General features: G+C 49.9%; 8 protein-coding genes across 8 annotated transcripts; 5 read left to right on the top strand and 3 right to left on the bottom strand.

Moving 5' to 3' along the window:
• Positions 1 to 1,043: 1,043 nt before the first annotated feature.
• Positions 1,044 to 3,404, top strand: N7517_006025 (uncharacterized protein; the record flags this gene model as incomplete). Its single annotated transcript, XM_056723755.1, has 2 exons — positions 1,044 to 2,361; positions 2,437 to 3,404. The coding sequence occupies 2 exons, from the start codon at positions 1,044 to 1,046 to the stop codon at positions 3,402 to 3,404; spliced, it is 2,286 nt and encodes a 761-aa protein (XP_056580005.1).
• Positions 3,405 to 4,466: 1,062 nt separating this feature from the next.
• N7517_006024 (uncharacterized protein) lies at positions 4,467 to 6,272 on the bottom strand (the record flags this gene model as incomplete). Its single annotated transcript, XM_056723754.1, has 1 exon — positions 4,467 to 6,272. One exon carries the CDS (start codon positions 6,270 to 6,272, stop codon positions 4,467 to 4,469), a length of 1,806 nt encoding a protein of 601 aa, XP_056580004.1.
• Positions 6,273 to 7,607: 1,335 nt separating this feature from the next.
• Positions 7,608 to 10,998, top strand: N7517_006023 (TMCO4 family protein; the record flags this gene model as incomplete). The annotated part of the gene is made up of 2 exons (XM_056723753.1): positions 7,608 to 9,659; positions 9,712 to 10,998. 2 exons carry the CDS (start codon positions 7,608 to 7,610, stop codon positions 10,996 to 10,998), a joined length of 3,339 nt encoding a protein of 1,112 aa, XP_056580003.1.
• Positions 10,999 to 12,227: 1,229 nt separating this feature from the next.
• On the top strand, positions 12,228 to 14,025 carry N7517_006022 (RTC4 family protein; the record flags this gene model as incomplete). Its single annotated transcript, XM_056723752.1, has 2 exons — positions 12,228 to 13,711; positions 13,770 to 14,025. The coding sequence occupies 2 exons, from the start codon at positions 12,228 to 12,230 to the stop codon at positions 14,023 to 14,025; spliced, it is 1,740 nt and encodes a 579-aa protein (XP_056580002.1).
• A 419-nt stretch (positions 14,026 to 14,444) lies between these two features.
• Positions 14,445 to 16,879, top strand: N7517_006021 (M28 family metallopeptidase; the record flags this gene model as incomplete). The annotated part of the gene is made up of 3 exons (XM_056723751.1): positions 14,445 to 15,336; positions 15,387 to 16,762; positions 16,823 to 16,879. 3 exons carry the CDS (start codon positions 14,445 to 14,447, stop codon positions 16,877 to 16,879), a joined length of 2,325 nt encoding a protein of 774 aa, XP_056580001.1.
• A 334-nt stretch (positions 16,880 to 17,213) lies between these two features.
• Positions 17,214 to 17,675, top strand: N7517_006020 (TMEM14 family protein; the record flags this gene model as incomplete). Its single annotated transcript, XM_056723750.1, has 2 exons — positions 17,214 to 17,216; positions 17,355 to 17,675. The coding sequence occupies 2 exons, from the start codon at positions 17,214 to 17,216 to the stop codon at positions 17,673 to 17,675; spliced, it is 324 nt and encodes a 107-aa protein (XP_056580000.1).
• A 782-nt stretch (positions 17,676 to 18,457) lies between these two features.
• On the bottom strand, positions 18,458 to 19,826 carry N7517_006019 (putative C2H2 finger domain protein; the record flags this gene model as incomplete). Its single annotated transcript, XM_056723749.1, has 4 exons — positions 18,458 to 18,664; positions 18,721 to 19,167; positions 19,226 to 19,605; positions 19,664 to 19,826. 4 exons carry the CDS (start codon positions 19,824 to 19,826, stop codon positions 18,458 to 18,460), a joined length of 1,197 nt encoding a protein of 398 aa, XP_056579999.1.
• Positions 19,827 to 20,825: 999 nt separating this feature from the next.
• On the bottom strand, positions 20,826 to 23,084 carry N7517_006018 (uncharacterized protein; the record flags this gene model as incomplete). The annotated part of the gene is made up of 1 exon (XM_056723748.1): positions 20,826 to 23,084. The coding sequence occupies one exon, from the start codon at positions 23,082 to 23,084 to the stop codon at positions 20,826 to 20,828; it is 2,259 nt and encodes a 752-aa protein (XP_056579998.1).
• Positions 23,085 to 25,123: the final 2,039 nt, after the last annotated feature.

Raw genomic sequence — 25,123 nt, 5'->3', positions numbered from 1 at the left:
TGGAGGAGACCTTATCGCTAGTGATCCGGGCTTCCGTTGTCAAAGGCGTAGCGGGTATTCTCCTCGAGGTATCGATCACGAGTGATCTCGGCATCAGCCCCCAAGTCCTCATATTTCTCGTTCGAATCCTCGTAGCAATGACGTTCCGCTCATGGATTGACTAGTGAATGCTAAGATTTTGGATTTGCTCCTTTGTTAATTCAGCCGAGCTTATCCGGGCAAGAACTGCTTGGGAATAATAATAGCTCTAACCACAAGTTAGTCAAAAGTAGAAGAAATAAGCGGGTGACCCAGACATGGCGCGCAATAAGCGATACCTTTTCGTATTTCCATGCTAGTTCGCGAGTTCTTTCATCCTCCTCAGGCCAATTATCCTACTTGGGATTAGTTAAGGTAAGAATATCCATGTAAAGGAACAGGCATACTGAGACATAGTGCTCAAATGGCAAGGTACGGTATTAGGCCTCTTTAAGTTTTTCATTGTAAAAGCCTAACCGGAAAACTGGAGTCTGAACCAGAGTACTTCCTCGCATTATAATTGGCTCATCTACGTATGGCTTGAATAAAGACCGTGTGGAGCAAATCCGGGTTACCAAGATAGGTAACCACTTTATGCCTCATAAATCAGGCCATATAAAAAACCCAGATTTTCCGGGCCAAAAAGCAGCAAGGGCGTAAAGACTAAAAAGGACTCCTAAATTCCAGTACTCTATGTATTTTATAGGATTCTTACGCTCTCCACTTCTCCAGTTCTAGTCCCTGAGTGTTTTTTGCATCTTTTTTTTTTGCTTTAAGCTTCCAATGATTTTCTAATTTTCACATGATAATTCCAAAGTTTCCCCATACATACTCTTGTGGGATCTAGCATCGAAATCTATCGGGTACTTTTTCGTTAATCCGACTTTTATGTTCCCTCATTGCACGATTTTCACTCGGTACAATGACTCGAAATACACAGTAACCATCGTTACTCGGACGAATCATTGAGGCATAATTTATGGGAACCTCTTCCCTGATTGTTTCTGGCGTGTGTGTATGTGAATATGTCAGGGACCTCCTCTACATCCCAAGGCGAATCAAGCACCCTTCAAGGATCAGCCCAGCAGTTAAATAGATCTTGCGAGTCATGCCGAAGTCTCAAAGTCCGCTGTCTCCCCAGCCCATCCACGCCTAATCAATGCCAGCGATGCGCCAAAGGCAAGCGATCCTGCGTCTTCGTGGCGCCACAGAGGCGGCGACCCCGGAAGCGGACGGATTCGCGTGTCGCCCAGCTCGAGAAGGAGATGCGGATGATGCGTTCGCTGTTGAAAAATCGTATTCCCGAAGAAGAAGATCCGGATTCCGGTGATGACAGCGACGTGGACGATGTCGATCTTGAATCGGCCGATATGGAAAGCAACCTCGCCTTGCGGGACCATTCGGCTCATTCGTCCGAGGATGTCCGTTATATGGACTATTCCCCTGAACTGCTAAATACCCCGCACCCCGGCGCGCATGATAGTGGCTTTTCGGCGCCGCCAACTTTCGCAGGTATGCCAGCTGGCCTTGAGCTGGAGCAGGAGAGGCTTTCTCCGGACGACGTGATCGATCGGGGCATTATCTCCCTCGAATATGCGGAGCAATTGGTGGCATATTTTATTCAGGAACTGGCATTCTTATTTCCACTGGTCGTCTTGCCTTCGAACACCACGGCAGCTCAACTGCGAAAAACAAAGCCAATCCTCTTTCTCTCCGTGATTGCCGCGACATCCATATCCGTCGATGCAGGCCTGGCTGCCGTGCTGAATCGCGAGATGGTCCGCCTCTATGCAGAGCGGTTCTTCATCGAAGGCGAAAAGTCACTAGAGTTAGTGCAAGCGCTGCTGCTGATGATTATATTTTATCTCCCGCCCGCCTCGCCATTGAAGCTGCAGCTTTATCAGTACACACACATCGCTTCGACAATGGCGCTAGAAATTGGGTTAGCCAATAAGCGTCGTGTCTCGAAAAAGTCCGATCGCAAGAGCGGCAAGCAGGAGCCGCACGACGAGCTATTGGCTGAGCAGGCGAGAGCAGTCCTCGGCTGCTACCATCTCGGTTCGAGTGTTGCGATGAAAACCCGACGCCCAAATCTGCTTCAGTTCAATGACTGGATGAGCGAGTGCCTCAAACACCTAGAAAACTCGCCGCATCGAACGGATCAACATGTGGCGATGTGGTTCGAACTCCAACGAATAACCGATGAAGCAATGTCTTCGTTCGGTCTGGACGACACTAGTACCACCTCGCCCCTAACCGAGTCGCGGGTCCAAGCCGTGCTGCGCTGGTTTGACAAGCGGATCGAAACGTGGAAGAAGAACATCCCATCTGAAATGTTCACCGGTAAGAAACGCCATAGCTTTCGCCTTGTGTCAACATGAGTCCAAAAATCAATACTAACCGACTCAATCCAACCAGTCCCCATGATCCTCGAATATCGCTCCACAGTACTAGCGATGTACGAACTCGGCGTAGGAGAAGGCTACCGTGACCCAGACTCGCTAAAGCGACGATATTTCACGCTTCCGACCCTCGACGAAGAAAGCAACAGCGGCAGCGAACCACCAGACACCACACTCAGCGCAATCCGCATCGACATCAACATGAAATGGATGAACGCCGCACAGAAGCTGTTAGACGCCGTGCTGACCTGCAGCACGGACACCATGCGTAAACTCCCGAATCTCATGTACACCCGTTTCGCGATGGCCGTGACATCCTTGCTGAAGATCCACTTCTCCGTGCGAACCGGTGTTCTTGGGGAAGTCATCACGCCACAGACCGTGAACGTGGCCTTCTACCTCGACGCCTTAGCCAGCAAGCTAGGTGAGGCCAGTGGCGGGGGTAAATACAATATCCCCAGTCGATGGTACCATGTCGTAGGAGTCAAGGGTCGCGATTGGTATGAGCGGTTGGAGAGGCGGTATGGTGGAGCGATGGAAGCTGGGTCCCGGGTCGTATCGGTGAGTCCGTCGACCGGCACTGCGGAATCGATATCGGGTCCAGTATCACACCCTAGCCAAACCCAAAGCCAAACCCAAGACGCACACTTGGGTCAAGTCACATCAGCGATGGACTCATTCTCCGTTCCCATGCCCCCAATGCAGCCGGCAATGGACAGCATGCGCGATGGGTACGTAGCGATGGGTGGTACGGGCATATGGGCCATGAACAGCGGACATAACCCGCATTTCTACTCCATGAGCGCGGCGGGGTATCAGCCTTCGGTGTCACATCCGCAGGCATTGCCGCCTCAGTTTTCATATGAGCCGCAGAGGATGCCGGCTGGTGCTGCTGGGCAGCATATGGCCAGGGCGGGCATGGAGTTGGATGGGTGGCTTCCTGATGGGAGTATTTTTGGGGTGCAGCCTTTGCCTGAGTTTTGAGATTGAGATCAGGACTCTGGACCTCGGATGCACATGTGAGTCTATGGAATGTCATAGATCATAGGTATGAACTGTATATACATATCAGCTTGTTAATATTTCAACGGATATCCGGTGGTCATATCATGTAGCAGGACTTATGTTATACTTACCAGCATATGAGAACAAGATCCAAAAAGAAGATCCAAAAAGTTAGAGCTCAGTTCAATATTCCGTACTCAAAAATGATAGTTAGATGGGACATCGGAGTATAGAACATGGAAGGCAGCAGGCATATCCATGCCCAACAAAACCCACACAACCAGTTGAAAAGAAAAGAAGAAGAGAAGAAAATAGACCCCAACAAAGAGGTAGTATTGCAAAACCAACGGATATTAATCCACCCCATTTAGCTTGAGACAAATACATTCGCAAAGTGCTGTCGGAGGTTCGGGAGAATCGGAACTTCCGCGATGGAACCGTAGGGGACGCTTTGATTATCAAAGATATAGTGAACATGGGTCTGCTGTGGATTATTCGGTGTCTTGGCCATTCATTTATACGCTATGGAGCATGCTGTATGCTGTATGGGTATGAGTTCTTGGTTTGGCTTGTGCACAGTGTCTTGCCCTCCTTGTATCCTGATTCCGCGATTCCGAGCCGACAGCCCGAACACGAGTTTGATGCGGAGAGACGATAGGTTTTGGTTCTTGGATTAACTTGTCAATGCATCGGTACGGTATTTTGACGTGATATTCTGCTTTCTCGCTATTTGTAGGGTTGTTTACTGCCTGGACATTCGAGAATGTTTTGTACAGCACGCTCATGGAGCGGGATATGGAGGATCCGAATCAACAGACAGTAATCATATGTAATAATGCATAAGCAAGTCTTTAATCATAGTTTGTGCAAATAGTCTCAGTAAAAACAAGTTCGTCAATTCATTGCATAGATAGAACATGGGATATCAAGAAGCCAACCGAACCCAGAACCACGAACCTAGTCTGTCCAACTCCTCGGGAAAAATTAATAAACCTAATACACCGAAGCCATAGGAAACGGGCAAAAGTAAAGCAATGTAAATCACAGAATTGAAAACGCCTCCAGCGCATCCATAAACCCAGCAATAGCCCCGATGCCCACCAACCCCCTTGTAGCATTACGAGTCAATGCCTTATGTCGCTCCTTGGCTTCTTCGCGGGATGATCGACGTGGGCGCGATGTCGGGGACCGTTGATCTGAGCGAGGCGGTGAGGCTCGGAAGCTAGACTCGGGGGATGAGGAGGAAAGCGGGTATGCAGATGAATAGTGGCGGGGTTGGAGTTTGTTGTTGTTGGGGACATTGCCGTATACCTGGTTCCGGGCCCAAGGGGGCTCAAAGTGGACTTGGTTTGGCGATGAGCCTCTGGGAGAAGGGTTGGTATTGGGAATGGTGATGGGTGGGTTGTTGGGCTGGTTCATGTTCATTGGGATGGATCGGGGCGCGGTGGCATAATCTTGGTTTGGGTAGTATTTGTATGGCTGGGCAGGACCCGGCTGTGTGTGTGAAGGCAGTGGTGGAGGACGGGGTAGAGCATGATTCGGGGGTGGGAAGCTGCCGCTTGGGTATGCGGGGGCTCTGTTGTCGGGGTTGTTGTAACTTGGAGGATATCGGGATGAGAGGCTGTTGGAATGGAAACGGCCTTGCATAGGGTTGGTGCTGTGTGAGGGCCTAAGAGTGTCGGTTCTTTGCTCGCCCTCATCACATGAGTCGATGACTCTCGAGTCGCTGCGAGGGTTATCTTGATGCTTGAGATGTTCATCGGGCTCTGGTTCGCTTTCCACGTGAGCCTGGTAGCTGGAGTACTTCCGGCGTAGCTCTGCTGCATGCTGTCGGGCCTTCTGTGAATGAGGGTCTCTCCAGTCCGCGGTTGATCCTTCGAGATAGTAACCGTAACCTCGGGTGTCGTGGCTATCAAAATCTAGCTCTGAGGTATCATCTTCGGTGTCCGAAGAGACGTAGACTCGAGGTTGGACTAGCCTATCGGATATGTCGAGGCCTTTGCCGTGGCGTAATTTCCATGGGTCAACGAAAGGCACCCAGAGTGAAAGCAGCCGGTTCAATGTGCTCTCGGATAGTTGCACCATATCCTTCGGGGATCTTTCCATGTCACTCAGTCCCACGTCACTGTCTCCAAAAGTAATGATGGGCAGTCTTGTTGGGTTCAAGCGTGCCGCATTGGAAGAGTAGTTGGAACTGATCCTCTGGTTTGTCGGGTCATTAGCGGCATCCAAATTCTCCTGTTCCACAAGATCCCACAAGCGATCGAGACGCTTGACAGACCAATATCGGACAATGATCATGTTCTGAGATTCCGCTTTCTCCTGAGCGATGGCATCGTCGGCGGTGGATGTAAGAGAATCGGCATCGATCCCATCATCAACGTTAGATTTGATAATGTTTCCAAGCTGCAGAGTCTGTAGCATCACAACCAGGCTGAGCTTGAGAGATTCCAACTGGGCTAGCAGATAAGTGACATGTTGCTTCCGGAAACACGATTTGAGTCTCTCATGTAGTGGGATCCTCATAAGATCATTGTCTTTATCAGTTGCCTTCAGCTTGTCTAGCATGTGTTCGATTTCAATGAAGATCATCTGGCCTTGTCCGGCGATCTCCCAAGCCTTCTCCGTTGCCTCTGGAGACTGGTCCACATCTGTACCCTCAATAGTCTGCCCGAAATGCTTGAGGGTCAGAGCGAAAAGCGAAATTCCCTTGGCGATGCTATGAATTTCCAGTCTGGACTGGGCGAGTTGACAAGCGGCAGCATTAAGGAGCAGTGAGAGCCGAAACCCTGCGCCGGCGATCTTAACAATGGAAGCCTGTGAGCCTGTAGATACGGAGAAGCTCATTAGTAGAATTTCTCAACCTCTCAAAGAGAAAGGCATACCTGTCATAATGAAGCAGTGTTTCAGATCATATAGATCAAAGACAAAGTGATTTCCCCAAGTCAGAGATCATAAACCTCAAGCTACTCTCTGCCAAGGACTAGAGAGCCGCAACCTTCTGCACATCAAGTGACTCACATCTGACATATGCAATCGAACGGGGTTCTGTTTGTACCCGCGATTCATGGCGTCATATTCTATGCTTTCTCAACTTCTCGTTGGCTTACGAAGATGGGCGGAGTCGATCTTATGCTTTTCCTTGTTATCTTGAAGGTCCCCGGGCAAAAGTACCCTGACACTGCCCCATCAGCACCTACCGACTCTTCGCCTTGGATTTACTTATCAAGGCTCGCCTCACCCATATCAAAAGGGACTCTCGGAGTCTTCGGGTGCGGTGAGAGACCCCTCGTTACCCGGGTTTTCTCACAGGGCTATGGTGGCAATGTCCTCGTATTAATTCTCGTAATGAAAGGCTAACCAGAAAGATCTATCTCCGATTCAGTGAGTTTTTCATGCTTTGTATAAAATAATACAATAAGCCACAAACATGGTAGACAGTTATTCCGAGGTGGATACAAGCATTGACCTAAATGTGAAACGTTCTAGAGTACATGGAATAGGAGTATGTAGACGGCCGCTTATGTCTTGTGATGTCTTTTCAGTGGTCTTTCCAGATATTCTGTGATGTCTAAGATATGTTTCTCCCCCTTACCAGTTTTATAGGTAGACAGCAGAAAGAAAACGGTAAAAGGCTTGATTTGTGAAAGCGACTTTTCTATAACCTGAGATGAAGAGTTGAAAGAGTATGAGAATGTCAGTATCCAAAAGCATGTATATTCAAGTATCCTAAGTATCTACTGTTTTCATTCAGACTTGTTTATTTAGGGAGCCGATGGGCGAATGTCCGCTTTCGGTCCCTCAACAGTTCCTTTTGCTAGTTGCCTAACATTTTCAAAACTTCCAAGTATCTCTCTACAATGATTCTTTAATTACAAAATTTGGACTCAAATCCTTTGTTCTGTGCTAATTGAACTCTCCGCATTCTCCGCCCCTCCTTTTTCGCCGCGCGGACACACCGTCATCTGAGATTGCCCAACCCTTGTCCGATGACCATCTAGTTACCATCGGACGTGGGAACTCGAAACAAGGACACATCCAGATAAGAGCTCAAACGTTCAACGCAATAACTGTGAGGCCGAATGGGTGAGCTCCTGAAGCTATCGCGAAGGAACGTGAGGACGCAAGGGACTGGGATCCGATACACCTTTGGGCCCCCAGGAGCCTCCATTCCATGAAATCATGACCGCAGCCTCGGGTGTCACCGTAGACACCTCCGATTCTCCTACACCTTCCCCGCCGAACGCCCCCCATTCGTCCCAACCCCAATCGACAAAGGACGATTCCCCCACAAACCAGAATGAAAAAGAGACAAAGGGCCCAGCGCCCCAACCAGTAGCATCCGAACCTGCTGCAGGGTCTGCCACACAAGATCCCTCCGCACCAGATGAAGTAGATGATTTTGGCCTTCCTATTCGACCATGCCGACCCAACCCCACACCCAACGAGTCCCCCGAAGGAGAGAATGCCAACCAAGACATCCAGGATGTGGCTGTAAGCTCGACGGGCTATAGTGATGCTGTGAAAAGGGTGAAGGGGCCAGATTTGCCACAGGACAAGGTGGAATCCGGGGCTCAGCCAGCCAATCCGAATAATACGGAAGAGCAAGGCAAGGGCGCAGAGGTGCGGGACACTTCTCCTGCACCCCCGGAGTATTCACAGGCCTCGGAGGCTCTTACTCAGCCTCGGACCTCAACTTCGAAGCAAAGACCCGCCCAGGTGTCGGAATGGTCGCACCAGCGCCTCGCCCAACCTGATGCACATCACCCCGAAAGTGAAGAGTCAGAGGAAGAGCCCGATGAATGGAAATCGATGCCTGCACTTGGAGAATTCGACTACTATGATGACTATGGGAGGCTCATCGCTCGCGGCGCCAAAGAAGAAGGTGACGAAGCTGTATACCAAGGATTGGGGGGAGCAGGGAGGGGTTATACTCGCGTGCAGCTCGACGATGATGCCCAGTCTGCCACAAGTCTAGACGATGATACAAGCTACCTGTTCCGAGAGGCAGGCGGCAACTCTGCTGGTCTAGTTGGCGAAGAACTACGAGATACAATCAGCCAGCTCCAGGCCACCAAAGACCTTCTCAACGAGACTCAAAAGATCGCGTACGTGGGAGTTGTCAGGTTGGCGATCCATAATATGAATCATGATCTAGCGTCGATTGCCACAACCAAATCCACGCGCAAAACCATGCAGAAAGCCTCGGATGCCATGCGGAAATGGGGCCAGGCGATCATGGGGCGGGTATATGCTCATATGGATATCAATTCTGCTGAGCAGATTATGATTGAGCAACTCGCGGAGCATGGGGTGCAACCTGAAGATCTGGTGCGACCACTCATGCAGAATGCGCGAGTCAAAAATCCTATGGCAGAGAGTGAACCGAAAACCTCTACATCCAGTCGGAAATTGGACTCTCCATCTAGGGTATCCGCAGAGACGGATTCGTCCGAACTAGATCCCCCTCCGCCATACGAGGCCCACGAGACCGAGGAGCCCCCGGAGGTCAAGATGCCTTCTGAGATGCCAACCTCTGATCGCATAGATATCGATCTCCGCTGGACTGTCCTCTGTGACCTGTTCCTTGTGCTCATCGCAAATTCAGCATACGATGCTCGGTCGCGAACTCTTTTGGAAAGGGTTGGCGCAGCTTTGGATGTGACATGGCTACAGATCTCACGGTTCGAAAAGCGTGTTACAGACTCCCTCGAAATGCAAGAACAAGCAGAGAAAGAGAATTGGGATGAGTCAGACCACATGGAAAAGCGCCGCAAGATGGCCTTGAAGCGGAAATATATGATCATGGGTTTAGCGACGGTCGGCGGCGGACTGGTCATCGGTCTTTCCGCTGGACTTTTGGCACCCGTCATCGGAGCTGGTCTTGCGGCTGGGTTTACTACAGTGGGTATCTCTGGAACCAGTGCATTCCTGGGAGGAGCAGGCGGCACAGCTTTGATCGCTTCTAGTGCCACTCTAGGTGGAAGCACCATTGGAATGAGAGCTTCGCAGCGACGTATGGGTGCAGTTCAAACCTTCGAATATCGACCGCTTCATAATAACAAGAAGGTCAACCTGATTGTGACGGTCTCTGGCTGGATGACTGGCAAGGTTGATGATGTCCGTCTACCTTTCAGTACTGTCGATCCAATTATGGGCGATATCTATTCCGTACTATGGGAGCCTGAGATGCTTCGAAGCATGGGTGACACTATCAATATTCTAGCAACAGAGGTAAGGTTTTTAAATTGTGCGACAATTATGAATAGACTAACTGTTTCTTTAGGCATTAACACAAGGTCTGCAACAAGTACTAGGTAGCACCGTGCTGATGGCGCTGATGGCATCCTTGCAACTACCACTTGTCCTCACTAAACTCGCATACTTGATTGACAACCCCTGGATCGTTTCGTTGGCACGCGCCAACTCAGCCGGTCTCGTTATGGCCGATTCCTTGCGAGAACGGAACCTAGGCAACCGGCCTATTACATTACTTGGTTTCTCCCTCGGCGCGCGTGTTATCTTTTCTTGCTTGAAAGAACTGGCCGAAAAGGGCGCCCACGGACTAATCCAGAATGTATACCTATTTGGCTCACCCGTTGTGGCGAACAAAGATGAATACCTCAAGGCTCGGAGTGTGGTGTCTGGGCGTTTTGTGAATGGTTATGCCACAAATGATTGGATCCTGGGCTACCTCTTCCGGGCAACAAGTGGTGGTATCATGAAAGTCGCCGGCCTCGCAGCTGTCGAAGGCATACCAGGCATTGAGAACTTTGATATTACCTCGCTTGTGAACGGTCACATGGATTACCGTACGGCTATGCCTCGAATTCTGAGGGAAGTTGGTTGGGAGGTTCTTGAGGATGAGTTTGCAGAAATCGAGGATCCAGACCCAGATAACCACGCTGAACGACAGCGCGAGTTGATTCGCGAGATTGATGAAGCTCGCCGAGAAGCAGAGGCGAAGCCGGAGAAGAAGCGCTTCGGCCTGTTTAAGCGAGGCAAGATGGCCGAAAAGAAGAAATGGGAAACGTATGATGTCGACAAAAACACCGCCCCTCGCGATTCAAACGAGACAACCGAAAGCAGCCCTGGCACTGTCCTCTTCGACATCGAGGCCATTCGAGCCGAGTTGCACTCCGAGGCGATTGAGGTCAAAGAATTGGAGTCGACTATGCCTCTAATGAAGCTAGATCTGAACGCTCCGTCAGAGCCACCACCCACCCAGCCTTCTCCCCCTATCTCCAAGAGGCCGAAGACACCCGAGCTTCCAGCTGCTTCTCGAACTTCTTCACTGCCCCCGCAAGCATCGGGGCAGTATTCTCCTCACGGGCACAATGAATTCTCTCCCGCGCCGAGGCACGAAGATATGGAAATGACCTTTGATACATCCTTCCATGAATCCCCACGATCCAAAAACGACGACTTTCACTCTCGTCCAGAATTGAGAACTGCCTCTACAATGCCAACGATTGGTACCAGCGCTCTCGGAGCCATGGCCATGGAGCCCAATGCTTGGGCGGACCATGATCAGGGACATCCGGATGGCAATATCTCAATGACGTTCGAGTAGTGTCAGCTCTGGAGTTCTTCTCATCTTGCTTTTCTTCTTTCTCTTTATACTTTTCTTCCCTTGATTCGGTTTCTGAGACCTAATGAAGGGCATTCCTTGAACAGGCGTGTTTGGCCTGTCTATGATCTGATTGTATATGCCCATCCATCTATGTATAGAGGCAGCCCTAGCTTTTACAATTACTACGTTACTATCCTAAGTTACACAAGCAGATTGGCCCAACTGGTTTGTCTGTTTTCTCGTAATGCCCTCAAAAGATATCTTAAATAAATCCAACAAAGACACAGCAGTATCTAAAAATATATACAGCCATGAGTAAAAAGAACATATACATGAAGCAGTCTAAATCAATATCTAAGCATTCCCGAGACATATAAACCACCTGGGGTAGTAATCGCGCACGCGTTTCCCCTCAATGTGTACGGTAGGAGATAGCGGCACATTGGACAACAGTAGGACGGAGATTTGATTGGTTCAGTACAGTGACTAATTCACCGCTTTTTTCCACCGCCTCTCAGTCTGATACCATTGGGAACCTTAGGTGTCTGTTCTGGATATCTTTCCAGGTGTCTTTTTTGATTGTCTTTGTTACATTTTCTATGTGTCTTTCCTAAGGTCTTATTATGTCTTTTTTTGGATATATTTTTGGGTCTTTTCATTATGAGTCTTTTTTCCCTTCTTAGTGTTGTAGATAGCAAGATGATTGGGAATGGATAGCCGCAAACCATAGAACAATCGCGAAAATTACAGTTCCTACAAAACTATCTTCCAATATATAACATGCGATATTTGGAGTATTACGATAGATAGATATAGATCCAGTATCTCTGAACATTGTACTCAATAATTTTCTGCCGGGTGAAACCCCAACCCAGAAGACGGTTGAACCAATCACATGCCCCTTGTCCGATATGCCACTATCCCCCGCCGTAGCCAGGTGTCCGCATTGTCTCAGCTTCTCGAAACCACGTTCTTTGTTTCGAATACCAAAAACCAAACCGACACCGATTCAACATTTCGCCTCGAACTGCACCATAGGCACCTTCGTGCGTGGAGAGTTGAAATCGCGTAACAACGCGTCGCCCCATCCCGAGCACGAATTTCCTCCCGGCCTAAGCAACGCGCTTCACATGAACACGGACTAGTTTTCTTTGGCTCCAAGCTTTCAGACCCCTGATTGTTGCCGGAAACTGATAATTGACAATTGGAATCCCCCGCCACCTTGCAGTATGGCGGCTCAGCCCAAACCCGATTCCAGCTATGCATCCAATCGCATAACGTGGAATAATGCTCCCACCAAGCATCTTTTGTCTAATTTCAATAAACCTGGGCCTGAAGGTGTCGAAATTGACGTTGCGACAATCAAAAAGGAAACTTTTCAATGTGGTGTCGAGACAAAGCCGGAGATTGATACAGACGCCGAGCGTTTAAGCTCCGATGAAGAGGAAGCAGAAGGCTCCAAACAGGACGATGCTCAGCATAGCATTGAAAAAAGACCAGAGATTGATACATATGCAGAACCTTTGAGTTCCGACGAAGAGGAAGTCGAAGACACCATGCAAGACATCGCTCAACCTAGCATCGAGAACAAGCTAGAGATTGATTCAGACACCGAATCCCTCAGCTCTGCACCTCTCAGCTCCAATGAAGAGGAAGCGGAAGACGTGAAATTAAGCGCTGCTCAGCCTAGCATCAACAAATTGCCAGATATCGACACCGATGCCGATCCTCTAAGCTCTGATGAAGAGCAAGCTAGCGATAGCGATGCTTCCCCGCCTCGTAAAGAGGTGAACTATGGGACTAAGACTTTGGAGATGAAGCTTGTGGAAGAAAGCAATAGGGCATACAGCAGTTCACAAAGTCATAATGAATACTCTCGCAGAGGTGGTCTTGCGCGAACCTTCAGCGCTATGACGGAGTCCGATGAAGAGGGCCCACTGTTCTCCTCTGGTTCTACGCAGCCCTACAAGCGGCGAATGGCAGCGAAATATGTGTCCAAAGCCAGCTTTTTCAAAAGGCCAAATTTTGCCCCACGATCGGCCGAGAAAGAGAAAGAGCCATCGCCAGTCGAAGAAGCCCCCAAAGAACCTGAAGAGCCTGAGGAGACCTTTATAATGCCAAAAGACATCGAAAATTCGAGCTTCAGAGAACCTCGTGGCGGGGAAGACTCGAACTCCAGTTTCTCGCACGGCCCATACACGATCGAAGAATGCGAAGCAATGTTGCTTGACGATGATTCACCTCTCTCATCCCCATCTTCTTCCACTTGCGAGCAAATGCAAAAGTCGCAGGCCGATGAACTTGCACCGAAAGAGAACCGCGAACCATCGCCCCTCCCAGCCCTGTGCCCGATGTGCCACAAGGAAGTAGACTGGGCTTCGCTAGAACTGTTCAAGTCACAACCGAAGCAACGTATTCGCGAACAGATGATTTTCTGTGAATCGCACAAACTCAGCAGTGCGATGAACTCGTGGCGTGAGCGAGGGTACCCCAAGATTGACTGGAATGGGTTTGAAGAACGTGTTCAGAGCTATTTCCCCGAACTTGAAAAACTACTTGTCCCTGGTGCTTCCTCCTATTACCGAAACATTTTTAGTACCTCTACCTCTTTTGCACCAGGGAAAGCGAGAAACTTCCGTGTGAGAGCGGGTGATGCCGAGAGGCTTGAGACGATGACCTGTGGTTATTATGGCACCATGGGTGCAACCAGGATGTATGTGGCATATAACCCCTGCTTGATTTGACGACGCTAACATCTGTGTTCAAATTAGACTAGAAACAATTATTCGTCGCTTTTCTGTGGTTGTTCGTCGATTGGCGACAACAGATGAACTTATCAAGACGGCAGGCGTGGCTGGCTACACACAGTCTGTTCTTGTGCCTGAGCTGGCTGTCCTCATGGTCAAGGATGACATGAAAGTCAACGACGAAGATGCCCGTCGGATTATGAGGGAGAGTATGGAGATTGGTGACAGAGTCAATCCAGACCTCAATGTTGTCCATGTATCGGATGATGTCGAAGTATGATTGTGCGTTTAGTCCGTTACATTTTATGCCATGGGCGCTATGTTCCTTTTATCTTTCTGGTTGTGACATGTGTTTTATCGCTTTTTGCTCCCCATTTCAAGGGTCATGCAGTTTTCTCATCTTGAGCGATTGTATATAAATAGCTATTATGATACCACTCATGTTTTGTCTTACATTTACTAAAATACCACTTATATCTAACTTCAATTGAAGATCTAATCATTACTATTGGCGAGAAAGACCGAGGAACTTGCATAGATAGACGATCAATGATTTCCCAAAAAGGCAATTTGATGACGGGCTGATCCGTAGGGGGGTAGCTTTGTCAGCCGATAAGGTGATCGCTCGGTCGATGATACAATGCGGAGAACCTTGGAAGCTTTCCTGGATTTTGACATTTTCATTCTCCCACACACAAGATGAGGGAGAAAGACATGCGGTATTCAGAGACTACACCTCTGTTAGTGGTCAATGTCGCTCCTCCGCGGCATAGATATCCGCACCATGCTGTTCGTCGAGCCTGTACTATCTCCCTAGCAGCCCTGCTTTCTGTGGCGACCCTTCTATTCCTACTTCCCATCGCCATTTTGCCTCGAGAGCATGGCTCCATTTGGTCCTACCTTCCTGGAGCCCATCCAATCCCCCACGATGCGTGGCCGGAGAGCTACGGTCTGCCTTACAACCAGCTCCAGCAGATCCTCCTAAATGTGCCTTCCGCAGAAAAGGCCCGAGAGTGGAGCAAATACTATACTGCAGGACCACACTTGGGAGGAAAGAACCTGTCTCAGGCGCTCTGGACTATGGAAAAATGGAAGGAATTCGGCGTGGAGGATACCGGACTCGCGGCGTATGATATTTACATCAACTACCCGCTCGATCACCGCCTGGCTCTCTTGAAGACGTCCGGTGACAAGTCCGAAGTGACTTTTGAAGCTACACTGGAGGAGGATGTCCTCGAAGAGGATCCTACTTCTGGCCTGCCAGACCGTGTCCCAGTGTTTCATGGCTATTCTGCTAGTGGTAATGTGACCGCACAGTATGTGTATGTCAACTTTGGCACGTACAGGGACTTTGAGGATCTCGTCAATGCCAACGTCACTTTGGAGGGTAAGATTGCCATCGCCAAGTACGGTATGAACTTCCGTGGTTTGAAGGTGAAGCGTGCACAGGAGCTTGGAATGATCGGCGTAGTTATCTACAGTGATCCGCAGGAAGATGGTGAAATTACCGAGGAAAATGGCTATGAAGCCTATCCTAATGGACCGGCACGGAATCCCAGTGCTATCCAGAGAGGTAGCACTCAATTCCTCAGTAAGGCTTTTCTTCCTAACTAATGACACTGCAAAGCTAACTTGAACAAGGTATCCTCCCTGGTGACCCCACTACCCCAGGATACGCATCTAAGCCTGGATGCGAGCGACAAGATCCGCACAACTCCATCCCTTCAATCCCATCTCTCCCGGTCTCGTACAAGGAGGCTCTCCCATTCTTGAAGGCGCTTAACGGTCACGGCCCCAAAGCGTCGGACTTCAATGAGTTTTGGCAGGGAGGCGGCCTCGGCTACAAGGGTGTGGAGTACAATATTGGACCATCCCCTGAGGATGTGGTGATTAACCTCCACAACCTCCAGGAGTATGTGACCACCCCACTGTGGAATGTCATTGGTACCATTAAGGGTCACATCCAAGATGAAGTCGTTATTCTCGGTAACCACCGTGACGCGTGGATTGCTGGTGGTGCAGGAGATCCTAACAGCGGATCCGCTGCCTTGAACGAAGTCGTCCGCAGCTTCGGCGAGGCCCTCAAGGCAGGATGGAAGCCATTGCGCACTGTTGTCTTTGCCAGCTGGGACGGTGAAGAGTACGGTCTTCTTGGCTCGACCGAGTGGGTGGAAGAATACCTCCCATGGCTCTCCAAGGCCAACATCGCATATCTGAATGTCGATGTGGCTGCTGCAGGCACAAATTTCGAACCTCGAGCCAGTCCCTTGCTAAACAAGGTCATTAACGACGTCACCGCTCTGGTGCAGTCCCCCAACCAGACCGTGCGGGGCCAGACAGTCCGCGATGTTTGGAATGGCAAGATCGCGACAATGGGCAGCGGCAGTGACTTCACTGCCTTCCAAGATTTCGCCGGTGTCGCCAGTCTCGACTTTGGCTTTGGTCGTGGTAAGAATGACCCGGTCTACCACTACCACTCAAACTACGACAGCTTCGCATGGATGGAGAAGTATGGTGATAAGGACTTCCTCTACCACCAAGCTTGCACGAAGCTCTGGGCTCTGGCAGCGGCACAATTGGTGGAGTCTCCCCTCCTTGCGCTTAACGCCACCGACTATTCTCTTGGTCTTGGATCCTACCTGGACCACATCAAGCCTGCAGCGGACAATCTTCCGGAGAAGACCCACTTCGACTTCGCACCTCTAGATAGGGCTATTCTTGAGTTCCAGGAGTCCGCAAAGGCTTTCGATGCCCGTGCTGCCGACCTGGAGTCTCAGCTTGGTGACGACGTGCCTTGGTACCACTGGTGGAAGAAGGTGAGACTTTGGTTCCAGATTCGCGCCACCAATGAGAAGTACAAGGGAATCGAACGGGCTTTCTTGTATCAGCCCGGTCTGGATGGCCGTGACTGGTTCAAGCATGTCGTCTTCGCCCCTGGTATTTGGACTGGTTACTCGGGAGCCACCTACCCTGGACTAGTAGAGAGTCTTGAGGCTGGAGACTTGGAGAATGCCGAGGTATGTGTTTATTAGGAAACCTTTTGCTTTGGGTCCAATTGCTAACTTATGTGTTTCTAGAAATGGAGCTCCATCATCCAGGAACGCATTGGTGCTGCAACCAAGTTGCTGCTGTAAATGGCCGGTAAGTAGACTATCTTACCTCGGCATGATCAAGTGTTGGACATACAGCACAGTTCACCTTGGAGATGCACAGATATATCAATATGAACAAACTTCATGAGTACGATTTGAAATCGGGACCATGTAAACACAGAACCTTAGAATATATAGTTCCGAGCATTAAATTATGCGTGCACATTTACCCCAGACTTCGTCATCTGACTAATCAATTGCATGACCGAGCTTCATCTGCGTAACTTACATCTCTCCTAATCTCACCCTCTTACTCTTGACCCATACTCCTCCAAATCCCCAGAAAAGAAGAGCCAACCCGTCTAGAACCTACAAGATGGTACGTTAACAGATCTACATCCCCAACCCCAATTCAATCCACCCACCCCAACCACTCCGCGGGCTCCAACTCCAAATCCAACCAACACCCCTCTTATATCTCCCTACTCCCCAGCCAACCCAAAACTAACAAATTCAGTCTCCACCAACAACCTCCGCCCTGGTCCTCTCCCTCCTAACAAGTCTGGGTGGCATAATCGGCTACACACGCACCGGATCAATCCCCTCAATCGTCGCCGGCGTTTCCGTAGGCCTCGTCTACCTCCTCGCATTCCTGCGCCTGCGCGCCGGCCAATCCTACGGCGAGGAATTGGGCCTTCTAGCCTCGGCCGTGCTGGGTGGAAGCTCGGTACCGCGCGTGATCAAGACGGGTGGAAAGCCTGTTCCGGTTGTTCTGTCAATCCTGGCTACTTATGGGCTTTTTGTTTTTGGGTTTGCGTTCAAGGAGAAGAAGGCATGAGAATTGAATGGAAATGAAATCGTTAGGAGAAATAATGAATGGAATTGAATTGTTAGTTCGTTTTGGTGACAGTCATACGTCAATTGAGTCTTTATAGGTCATTTACGTATTGACTTGGTTTAGTTAGATGTTGCATGTATTTGTGGCTACTGTACGGATACGAGGTACAGACAGGATCACCGAAATCAAACATACATTGGTAGATAACGAAAGCCCATGAGATTCCAGGTCAAAACGCCCGAGATGGATTTCCTACCTCCAGAGAAACGCTAAAAACTTACATCGACCGTAGATGGCATCATTTTTGCCGTCTAGGCATTCACATCAAACAGATTCCTCCAGGGTTAAACCTCCAGTGGGGAGTCAGGAGGGAGGATCAAAGGGCAAGGCACGTACTGTACGTAGGCTCGATGTGACTTTCGCAAACCAATAGCTCAGACCTAGGCCTCCCATCCTGAACGAGCGACTCAAGGGAGCCTCTCAATTATTTCTTTCTTTTGGGTTTTTGATGGTTTTTTTCGGAGTTTTTCGATTTTCTCCTTCAATGTCTTTCAAAATATCTTTTTATCTCGCTGCATCGACGTTTCCTGGGGTTGTCGGGAGAGAGATGGTGGGACGGGGAGGACTCGCCAGACTAGGATTTGGAATCAGGGCCACTGATGACAACCAAATATCCAGCCAGGAGAATGCTCATATGTAACTAGAAGTTTTGATGTGTCGACTTAGCTGGTTTCCGTAACTCCATCACTTGCAAATGCAGCAGGAAATAAACAAAGCAGAACTTAATGTGCCGGATCGATCACCGTGTCGGACTCTTGAATGGCGCCCACGATTGCGTTGCCGGGGATCTCGCCGAGGGCGGTTTGCGTGCTTTGATCTGGGACGTATGCATATCGAGGTAGCTGCGCCTTCTTCTCCTCGGGACTGAACGTATCGTCATTGTAAACCATTCGGATCGCGGGCTTGGTCTTTTCTTTTTGGGTTTGCTGCTACCCTCTGCATGGGGGGCGACGTCATTGGCTGCGCCTGAAATCTGATTGTCAACAGGTGTGGAGACATGCTTGGTTGGTTGGGCGCTGTCTCCATTAGAGTGACCCAAAGCTGCGGGGGTGAGGGGCACGTGTCCCATGTGCATCTTTTGCATTTCGTGCGCGTTGACTGAAGGTACACCAAAAGCAGGACGCTGGGGAAGGTTTGAGGCGGCCGGTAGGCCCATAAATCTGTTATCGGATGGTGGAGGTTGTTGCTGGGGGTAAGGAGGAGCCCCATAGGAGACTGGTGGCTGCGCAGGAAGTCCGGCGGGGAATGGCGAGGGATATCCGGTCGGAGTGTAGGGCGAGGCACCAGGGAGTTGCTGTCCACCAACCGGGGAGTAGCTTGAATAGACAGGACTGCCAGTCTGCGAGAAATGAGGTGTCACAGCGGCGGGGGGCCCACCGTATGGCTGAGGATAAGAGTATTGCTGAGCGGCTGCGATCTGAGGCGATTGCGCCTAGTAATAATTGTTAGTTCTTGTATCATTTCACATTGCATAGCAGGATAAGACTCACATATACACCAGATGTTGGCGTAGACTGAACAGCACTAGAGGGTGTTACATCGCCGCTGCTACCCCCGGCAAGCGCCTCCGCACGCCTGGCCTTGTGCTCAGCCAGTCGCTTCTTGATATCTGAGACAGGTTCAAGCTTAGGCTTCTTTGCCGGCTGACCCCCAGAAGAGGCGCCAGTAGGAGGGTTGCCTGTCGCATGCTGGCGATCCAGCTCGGCCTGCTGAAATTGTGAAGCAACACGCTGCTGATGGGCCTTGAGGACGTCTGCGGGGATACCCTCCATGCCAAAAATCTCAACATCGACACCCATGCGGTTCGGCAGCGCATTGTGGACCTGGGTCAATTGCTCTTTATGGACTTGGCTCAAGTGCACGGATAGACCTAGCGGGACAAGCCATCAGTTTCTGCACTCACATTATCTAGATGAAATAGGACTTACCTCCAGCTGTATTCAGCCTGCGATTGCAGTTGTCACACTTGAAATGCTTTGCTTTCTGATGAGAGATGAGGATCTTCAGGTCGTCGAAGTCACGTTCGCAGTAGTAGCACCATGGGCGATCAAGGAGCTCCTCAAGAGAGGGACCACGTCTTTTTTTGCCCATTCTGGCTTTGGTAGATACACAGAGCGATTTGAAATGCGGAGAGGTGTGTGGGGTTGCTAGGGGAGGTTGGCTTAGGAGTGTGTCGCAGATCCGGGAGCTCGCCATGATGGATGAGGCCAAGCCTGGATCACGTGGTTGGCACGTGACTTTGTCCGGATGAAGTATAAAGTTGTGAGTGAATGAACGTTGGAGCGGTTTGAAGGGGCTCATGCTTTTTTGCTCTCTCTTCTTACACTTGGGAAACAATGTGACTTCAAATATTGCTCCGTCTTCATTAACCAAAAAAAATTCCTTTTCTTCCCCATCCCTTCGCCCTGCCTACCTTTTGTGAGAGAATATCCCATATTGTGATAGAATGCCCATTATACTACTTCTAAACCATAAAGCTGAGCTGTGATCTGTTATACTACACATTCAGTGTAGTTATATCTTGGTTTATATTGCATCCACCCATGTTGAATGAAATACTGAGTCCAAAATGCAAAGTACAAACTGTAAACTATCTATACATACAATCTACAACTTTGGAAACTAGTCTTGCACAAGCTAAGAATTACAGACAGAAAACAAGAACTTTTTTACAACATGAATTTGGGCCTTAGAATACATATACCGGTGCCCCGGCAGTGTCCAGACACTGCCAGGGCACCGGTACCTTCATAATAATGTATCTGATTATCGCGTTCCCGGCCCACACCCCAGGGAGGTCTGAGATCACAGGGAACACCTCCACCCCGGTTCATCAACCGCGGGCTCGGCCCAGTCACGCAGAGGGCCATGCACCAAGCAGGATAAACCGGGGCGAAGATGATACCCCGCGATCCCATTCCAAACCCTGGGGTGGGCCGGGAAACAGCGAATGATCAGTGGGTGTCGAGGCAATCCCCAGTTCTCCCTCTCTCTCACTCGTAAATGATAAGTAAGATGAACATGAAGTGAGATAATAGTTCAAGTGAGAGAAAGGGGAACTGAGGATTGCCTCGACGAGGCGACCTGCCCTCAATGGCGTGGGCCCCCGGGGTTATGACCCGGAAGGGGGCCCATCCCGTGGTACTGGACGTACGGGAATGGGGCGTACTGGGGCGGCATGGGTTGCCCCAGTTGCGCCATAGGCGCAGCAGCAGCAGCGAAAGGGTTCACTGGGCCGGGGCCGTAGTGAGGCACCACCCCCATAGGGGGGAGGGTGGGAGGCATGGGCTGCTGCTGCTGCGCCTGGACGGTTGCCATTGAGGGCAGGCCGGTGGGCCCCTTGGGGGCGAGGTTGCCAGCAAGCGGTGCCAGCGAAGGCGACCGCTTGCGGCGGCCGGGGCCAGTGGGCTTGGGGACCTCGTCGGCGGGGCCGTCGACGGTCCGGTCCTGCTCGATTTGGGCCTTGGATCGCTTTGGGTTGCGGATGCGTCCTTCCCGATTGAATCGGTCCCAGTGATCGAGCATCGCCTTGGTTCTCTTAGGGTTCTTCGAATTGGCGATCTTCTGGCGCCTGGCCTCCTCGATCGCCTCAGCAGAGAGTGCCTCCTTCTTGGCCGACGTCGGAGCGGAGTCGACGGGGCTTTCGGTGGCCGTCGGTTCGACGGCCGGGAAGGAGGTCTCTGCTGGAGGGAGGGATGAGGAGGCCAGGCTGCTAGCGCCACGTCGACCCCTGCCCCGAGATGAGGGTTGAGTTGGGGCAGGGGTGACTTCGAAGGTAGCCCGAGAGGAACCAAGGCGACCAAGCCCACGGCCGCGTCCGCGGCCACGGCCCCGGCCAGAGGCCTTGCGAGAGTTGCTGTCGGAGTGAGTGGATTCGGCGACGACGGTTTTGCCACCGCGGCCTCGGGTGCGCCGCTTTGCGGGGTGGTTATCTTCGTCAGTTTCATCACCATCCACACTGTCATTTTGAGTTTCTTCTGTATCGGTCGTTTTGGTTGGTACTTCGACCTCTGCGGCCTTGCGTTTCCGAGTGACTTTCGGCACAGCTGGCTCGCGTCGAGGTTCGTACATCTGAGCGTGATATTCAAGACCATGTTTCTTCATGGTTGTCCACCCATCAGGGTTAAGATCACCAGTCTCTTTTTTCTTGGTAGCCATCCTTCTGGCTTGCGCGGCAGTTGGGACAAAGCCTCCCTGCACGAATGGATCCTGCGGTGTGCGGATGGGCACAAGTGGTGTGTTGTGCGGGAAATAATTGTGTTTGTAACCATAGAGCATTGCCTCTTTCTTTTCCTCAAAGTCATGTTTGTCCTCATTCACATGAACCAGAGGGGCTCCACCCTTTTTCTTGTGACCCTGGATTTGATGTCGCTTCGTTTGATATGAGGGTTCATCTCGCTTGTGTCGGTGTGCCTTGAGGTAAAGGTCGTCGAGGGCCAGGTATTCATCTTGAAATGCTTTCAAAGCAAAAGCGGCGGTCTGGGTGATTGCGTAGAGTTCTTTAGGTGTGTATTTTTCAGGACTGCGGAGCATGCTGATGAGTTCGTCGAGTTCTTGAGCCTGTACTTCAAGAAATTGACCTTTGTCGACTTTGGGCTTCTTGTATGGAAGAGGGTGAGAAGCTGGTTCATGAGCTTCACGTTTCCTAGTCTTAGAGGGGTCATGGAAAGCGTTTTCCCAAGTAGATTCACACTTGGCAGCTTCCTGGTCGTAGTGGGGGGAGAATTTGTTGGCATCGTGGACTTTCCAGAAGCGTTCAAGGCGCTTTTTCACATCTGGTCGTCGCCACTGGGCGTCGCGGAGGCGATACTCCTCAGGGTGTCCAGTACGCGGGTTGGAAAGCCAGTCCAAGAGGTCACGCTTTGTTTCGGGCACATGGCTGACATTGACTGGGATTGCGGTTGGCTGGGTGCCATGGGTATCTTCAGTGGTCATTTCCACTGCGATCTCTTCGACATCTTCATGATTGGCAGCTTGAGCTATAGGTTCGTCTTGTTCAATGGCGTCGTCATCTTGAAGATCGCCATTCTCGTCGTAAGTGTCTTCAGCACCATCGTCGGCACCATCATACCCAGAAAAACTGATAGATTTCGGGTGAGCTTCGTTGATATGATCATTCAAAACATCTTCTTCAGAGATGTCTGCGTCATTTGGGAGCATCAAAAGCTTCCCACACCAGTCACACTTGAGTCGTCGAGGCAAGGGCTCCGGTGACTGAGAGATTTGAGTAGAAGTAGATTGGGGACGGAAGGGTTCAGAAAATTGACGACGCAGCGGGGAGTCCTGGCTGTCACCAATATCCGAAGAAGGATTGTCCCCATCCAGATCGGCCCTTGGGATGGGGGCCATTTTGGCGGAAATGGTGAGAGAGAAAAAAAGAACAAGAGGGGTATTTGTGTTTCAATAAACAAGAAAGAAAAGAAGAAAAAGAAAAACACTAGTCTCAAATGGAGAATGAAGAATGTCAAAGAAGAATCTGTATAGATGGTCAGCGTTGGTTCGCTTGCGGGTGCCAAGACGCCAGTAAATCGCAGCGCAATTCCGCGGTTTCGAAGGCCAAGGCACAAGGCATGGACCAGCGTGAACACAAGAATCGCAATACATTGTAAACCCAGTAAACGCGACATGTAACATGCAACAAGAAAAGCATGAAACATAAGACACGGTCGGGCAAAAATGCATGGATCAAGATCTGACCGGGAAGTACGGCGAAACTGTGGCATACAAGAAAAAAGTGGAAACAGACGCGCCACTTACCATGAGATGTTTGAAGTCGAGTTTGAATCCTTGTGGATGAGAGACACGAGTCACAGCCAATGACTGCTGGGTGTTAGTGTGTTCTGCAAAGAATGGTGCAGGATAGGCATGAGTGGCTGCCAGGGATGTGTACTTACTATCCGACTAGGGAAGGCTGGGTGACAGTCCACTTATTGGGACACAACGCGAAGTGGGATGAGAGAAGATGAAGAAGGGATCAGATTTAGGAGACAGGTGAAATAGAGAAGATGTCAAAAGGAACGCCGCAAACTTGTGTTTGGCGCGCAGATCTTGCGTCGCCGGGTAGTATGAAGAAAAAAATGATCTTCGCCGACGCGACACCGCGCAAAGAAGAAAACACGAAAACAAAGTCAGTAGATGGGGTGAAATTACAGAACAGAGGAAGTACAAGAGAAGAAAATAAATCGGAAGGGGAAATGGGATAAGGATGATGAAGTTGAGAAGAGATTGAGGTTGAGAGAGAGATAGTTTTGTAGTTTCATAGGCAGTGGAAACCCCGTCCTGGCCCGACCAATCAGAGGCCTCTTATCTACTAGCCACATTGGACGACATTGAGGAAAGGGGGTTTTTGATTTGGATTGATCACTATTGATCAATGATTTTATTGATTTTTTTGCATTGTATTCTTCAATTGTCTATTGTCTTTATTCTTGAATTGTTACCTACTATCCCTTGTACCGATTATTTTGCCATTGTAGACGTCACATGATACGTACTTTAGAGTCGAACAATAGCTTGTCTCCTCAATAGCTGGCTATTCAGGCAGGCAGCTGAAAGTTAAAGTAGGTCTCTGGGGAGGCCCAGGGGAGACTTAGTTCTATGCGCTTACTTCCGTGGACAGTCACATAGGCTCGACTGTATCCATACTCGACGAGCAAGTCGTGGGCAAGTGACAGACTGAACGCTAGCTAACTGGAGGATATTCAGATAGTACCCAGATAATATATGTCCATTGTGGTTATTCTTGGTCCCTCGGTGCATAGTCCCCATGCCTTGTGTCACAGGAATAAAGAGGTGACGCCTCATCCGCTACGATATAGAGACTGGAATACACATGGTCACCTCTGACTGCATTATGTCTACTTATATTAATTATGGTATAAAGAACACCTAACATATGTTCTGCATATGGACCTCCCTCGATAATTGTCTCGTATCCACACACCACGTCACAAGTAGTGGCAATAGGCATGCCAAACTCAAACCAGCGATAGATACCGAATCAAACTGTTCAGCTCAAGCCTCCCATAGTCCACATTGTCAAGTAGGGTAAAATTTTAGTTGAGAAGAGCCATTGTATCAATTGCCTCGCCATTAGCAAGAATAGCCGCTCGCGTCTCCTTCGCCTAGACAACATATTTTGAGTTTCCGGGACTTGTTAGATATAAATCCCACGCCTGATGTTTATATAAGATTTTGTATCGACCACAATTATTGTCTAGATGATAAATTGATTGGATATGATAGGTTGTCTCATTCGTCGTAGTGCCATCCTATACTCCCCGAGTGCAAATTTATCTCAATTGGTTAGACACTTTTATTTTCAACTTTAAAACCAACGATAAACTACCATGTACAACGTCCATCTACAGATACTAAATTTTGACTAT

This window comes from Penicillium concentricum (assembly GCF_028827145.1).
Source record: "Penicillium concentricum strain IBT 3081 chromosome Unknown utg000002l_segment0_segment0, whole genome shotgun sequence".
NCBI lineage: Eukaryota > Fungi > Ascomycota > Eurotiomycetes > Eurotiales > Aspergillaceae > Penicillium > Penicillium concentricum.
The sequence above is the reverse complement of the archived record's forward strand: the minus strand, read 5'-3'. Positions and strand labels throughout refer to the sequence as shown.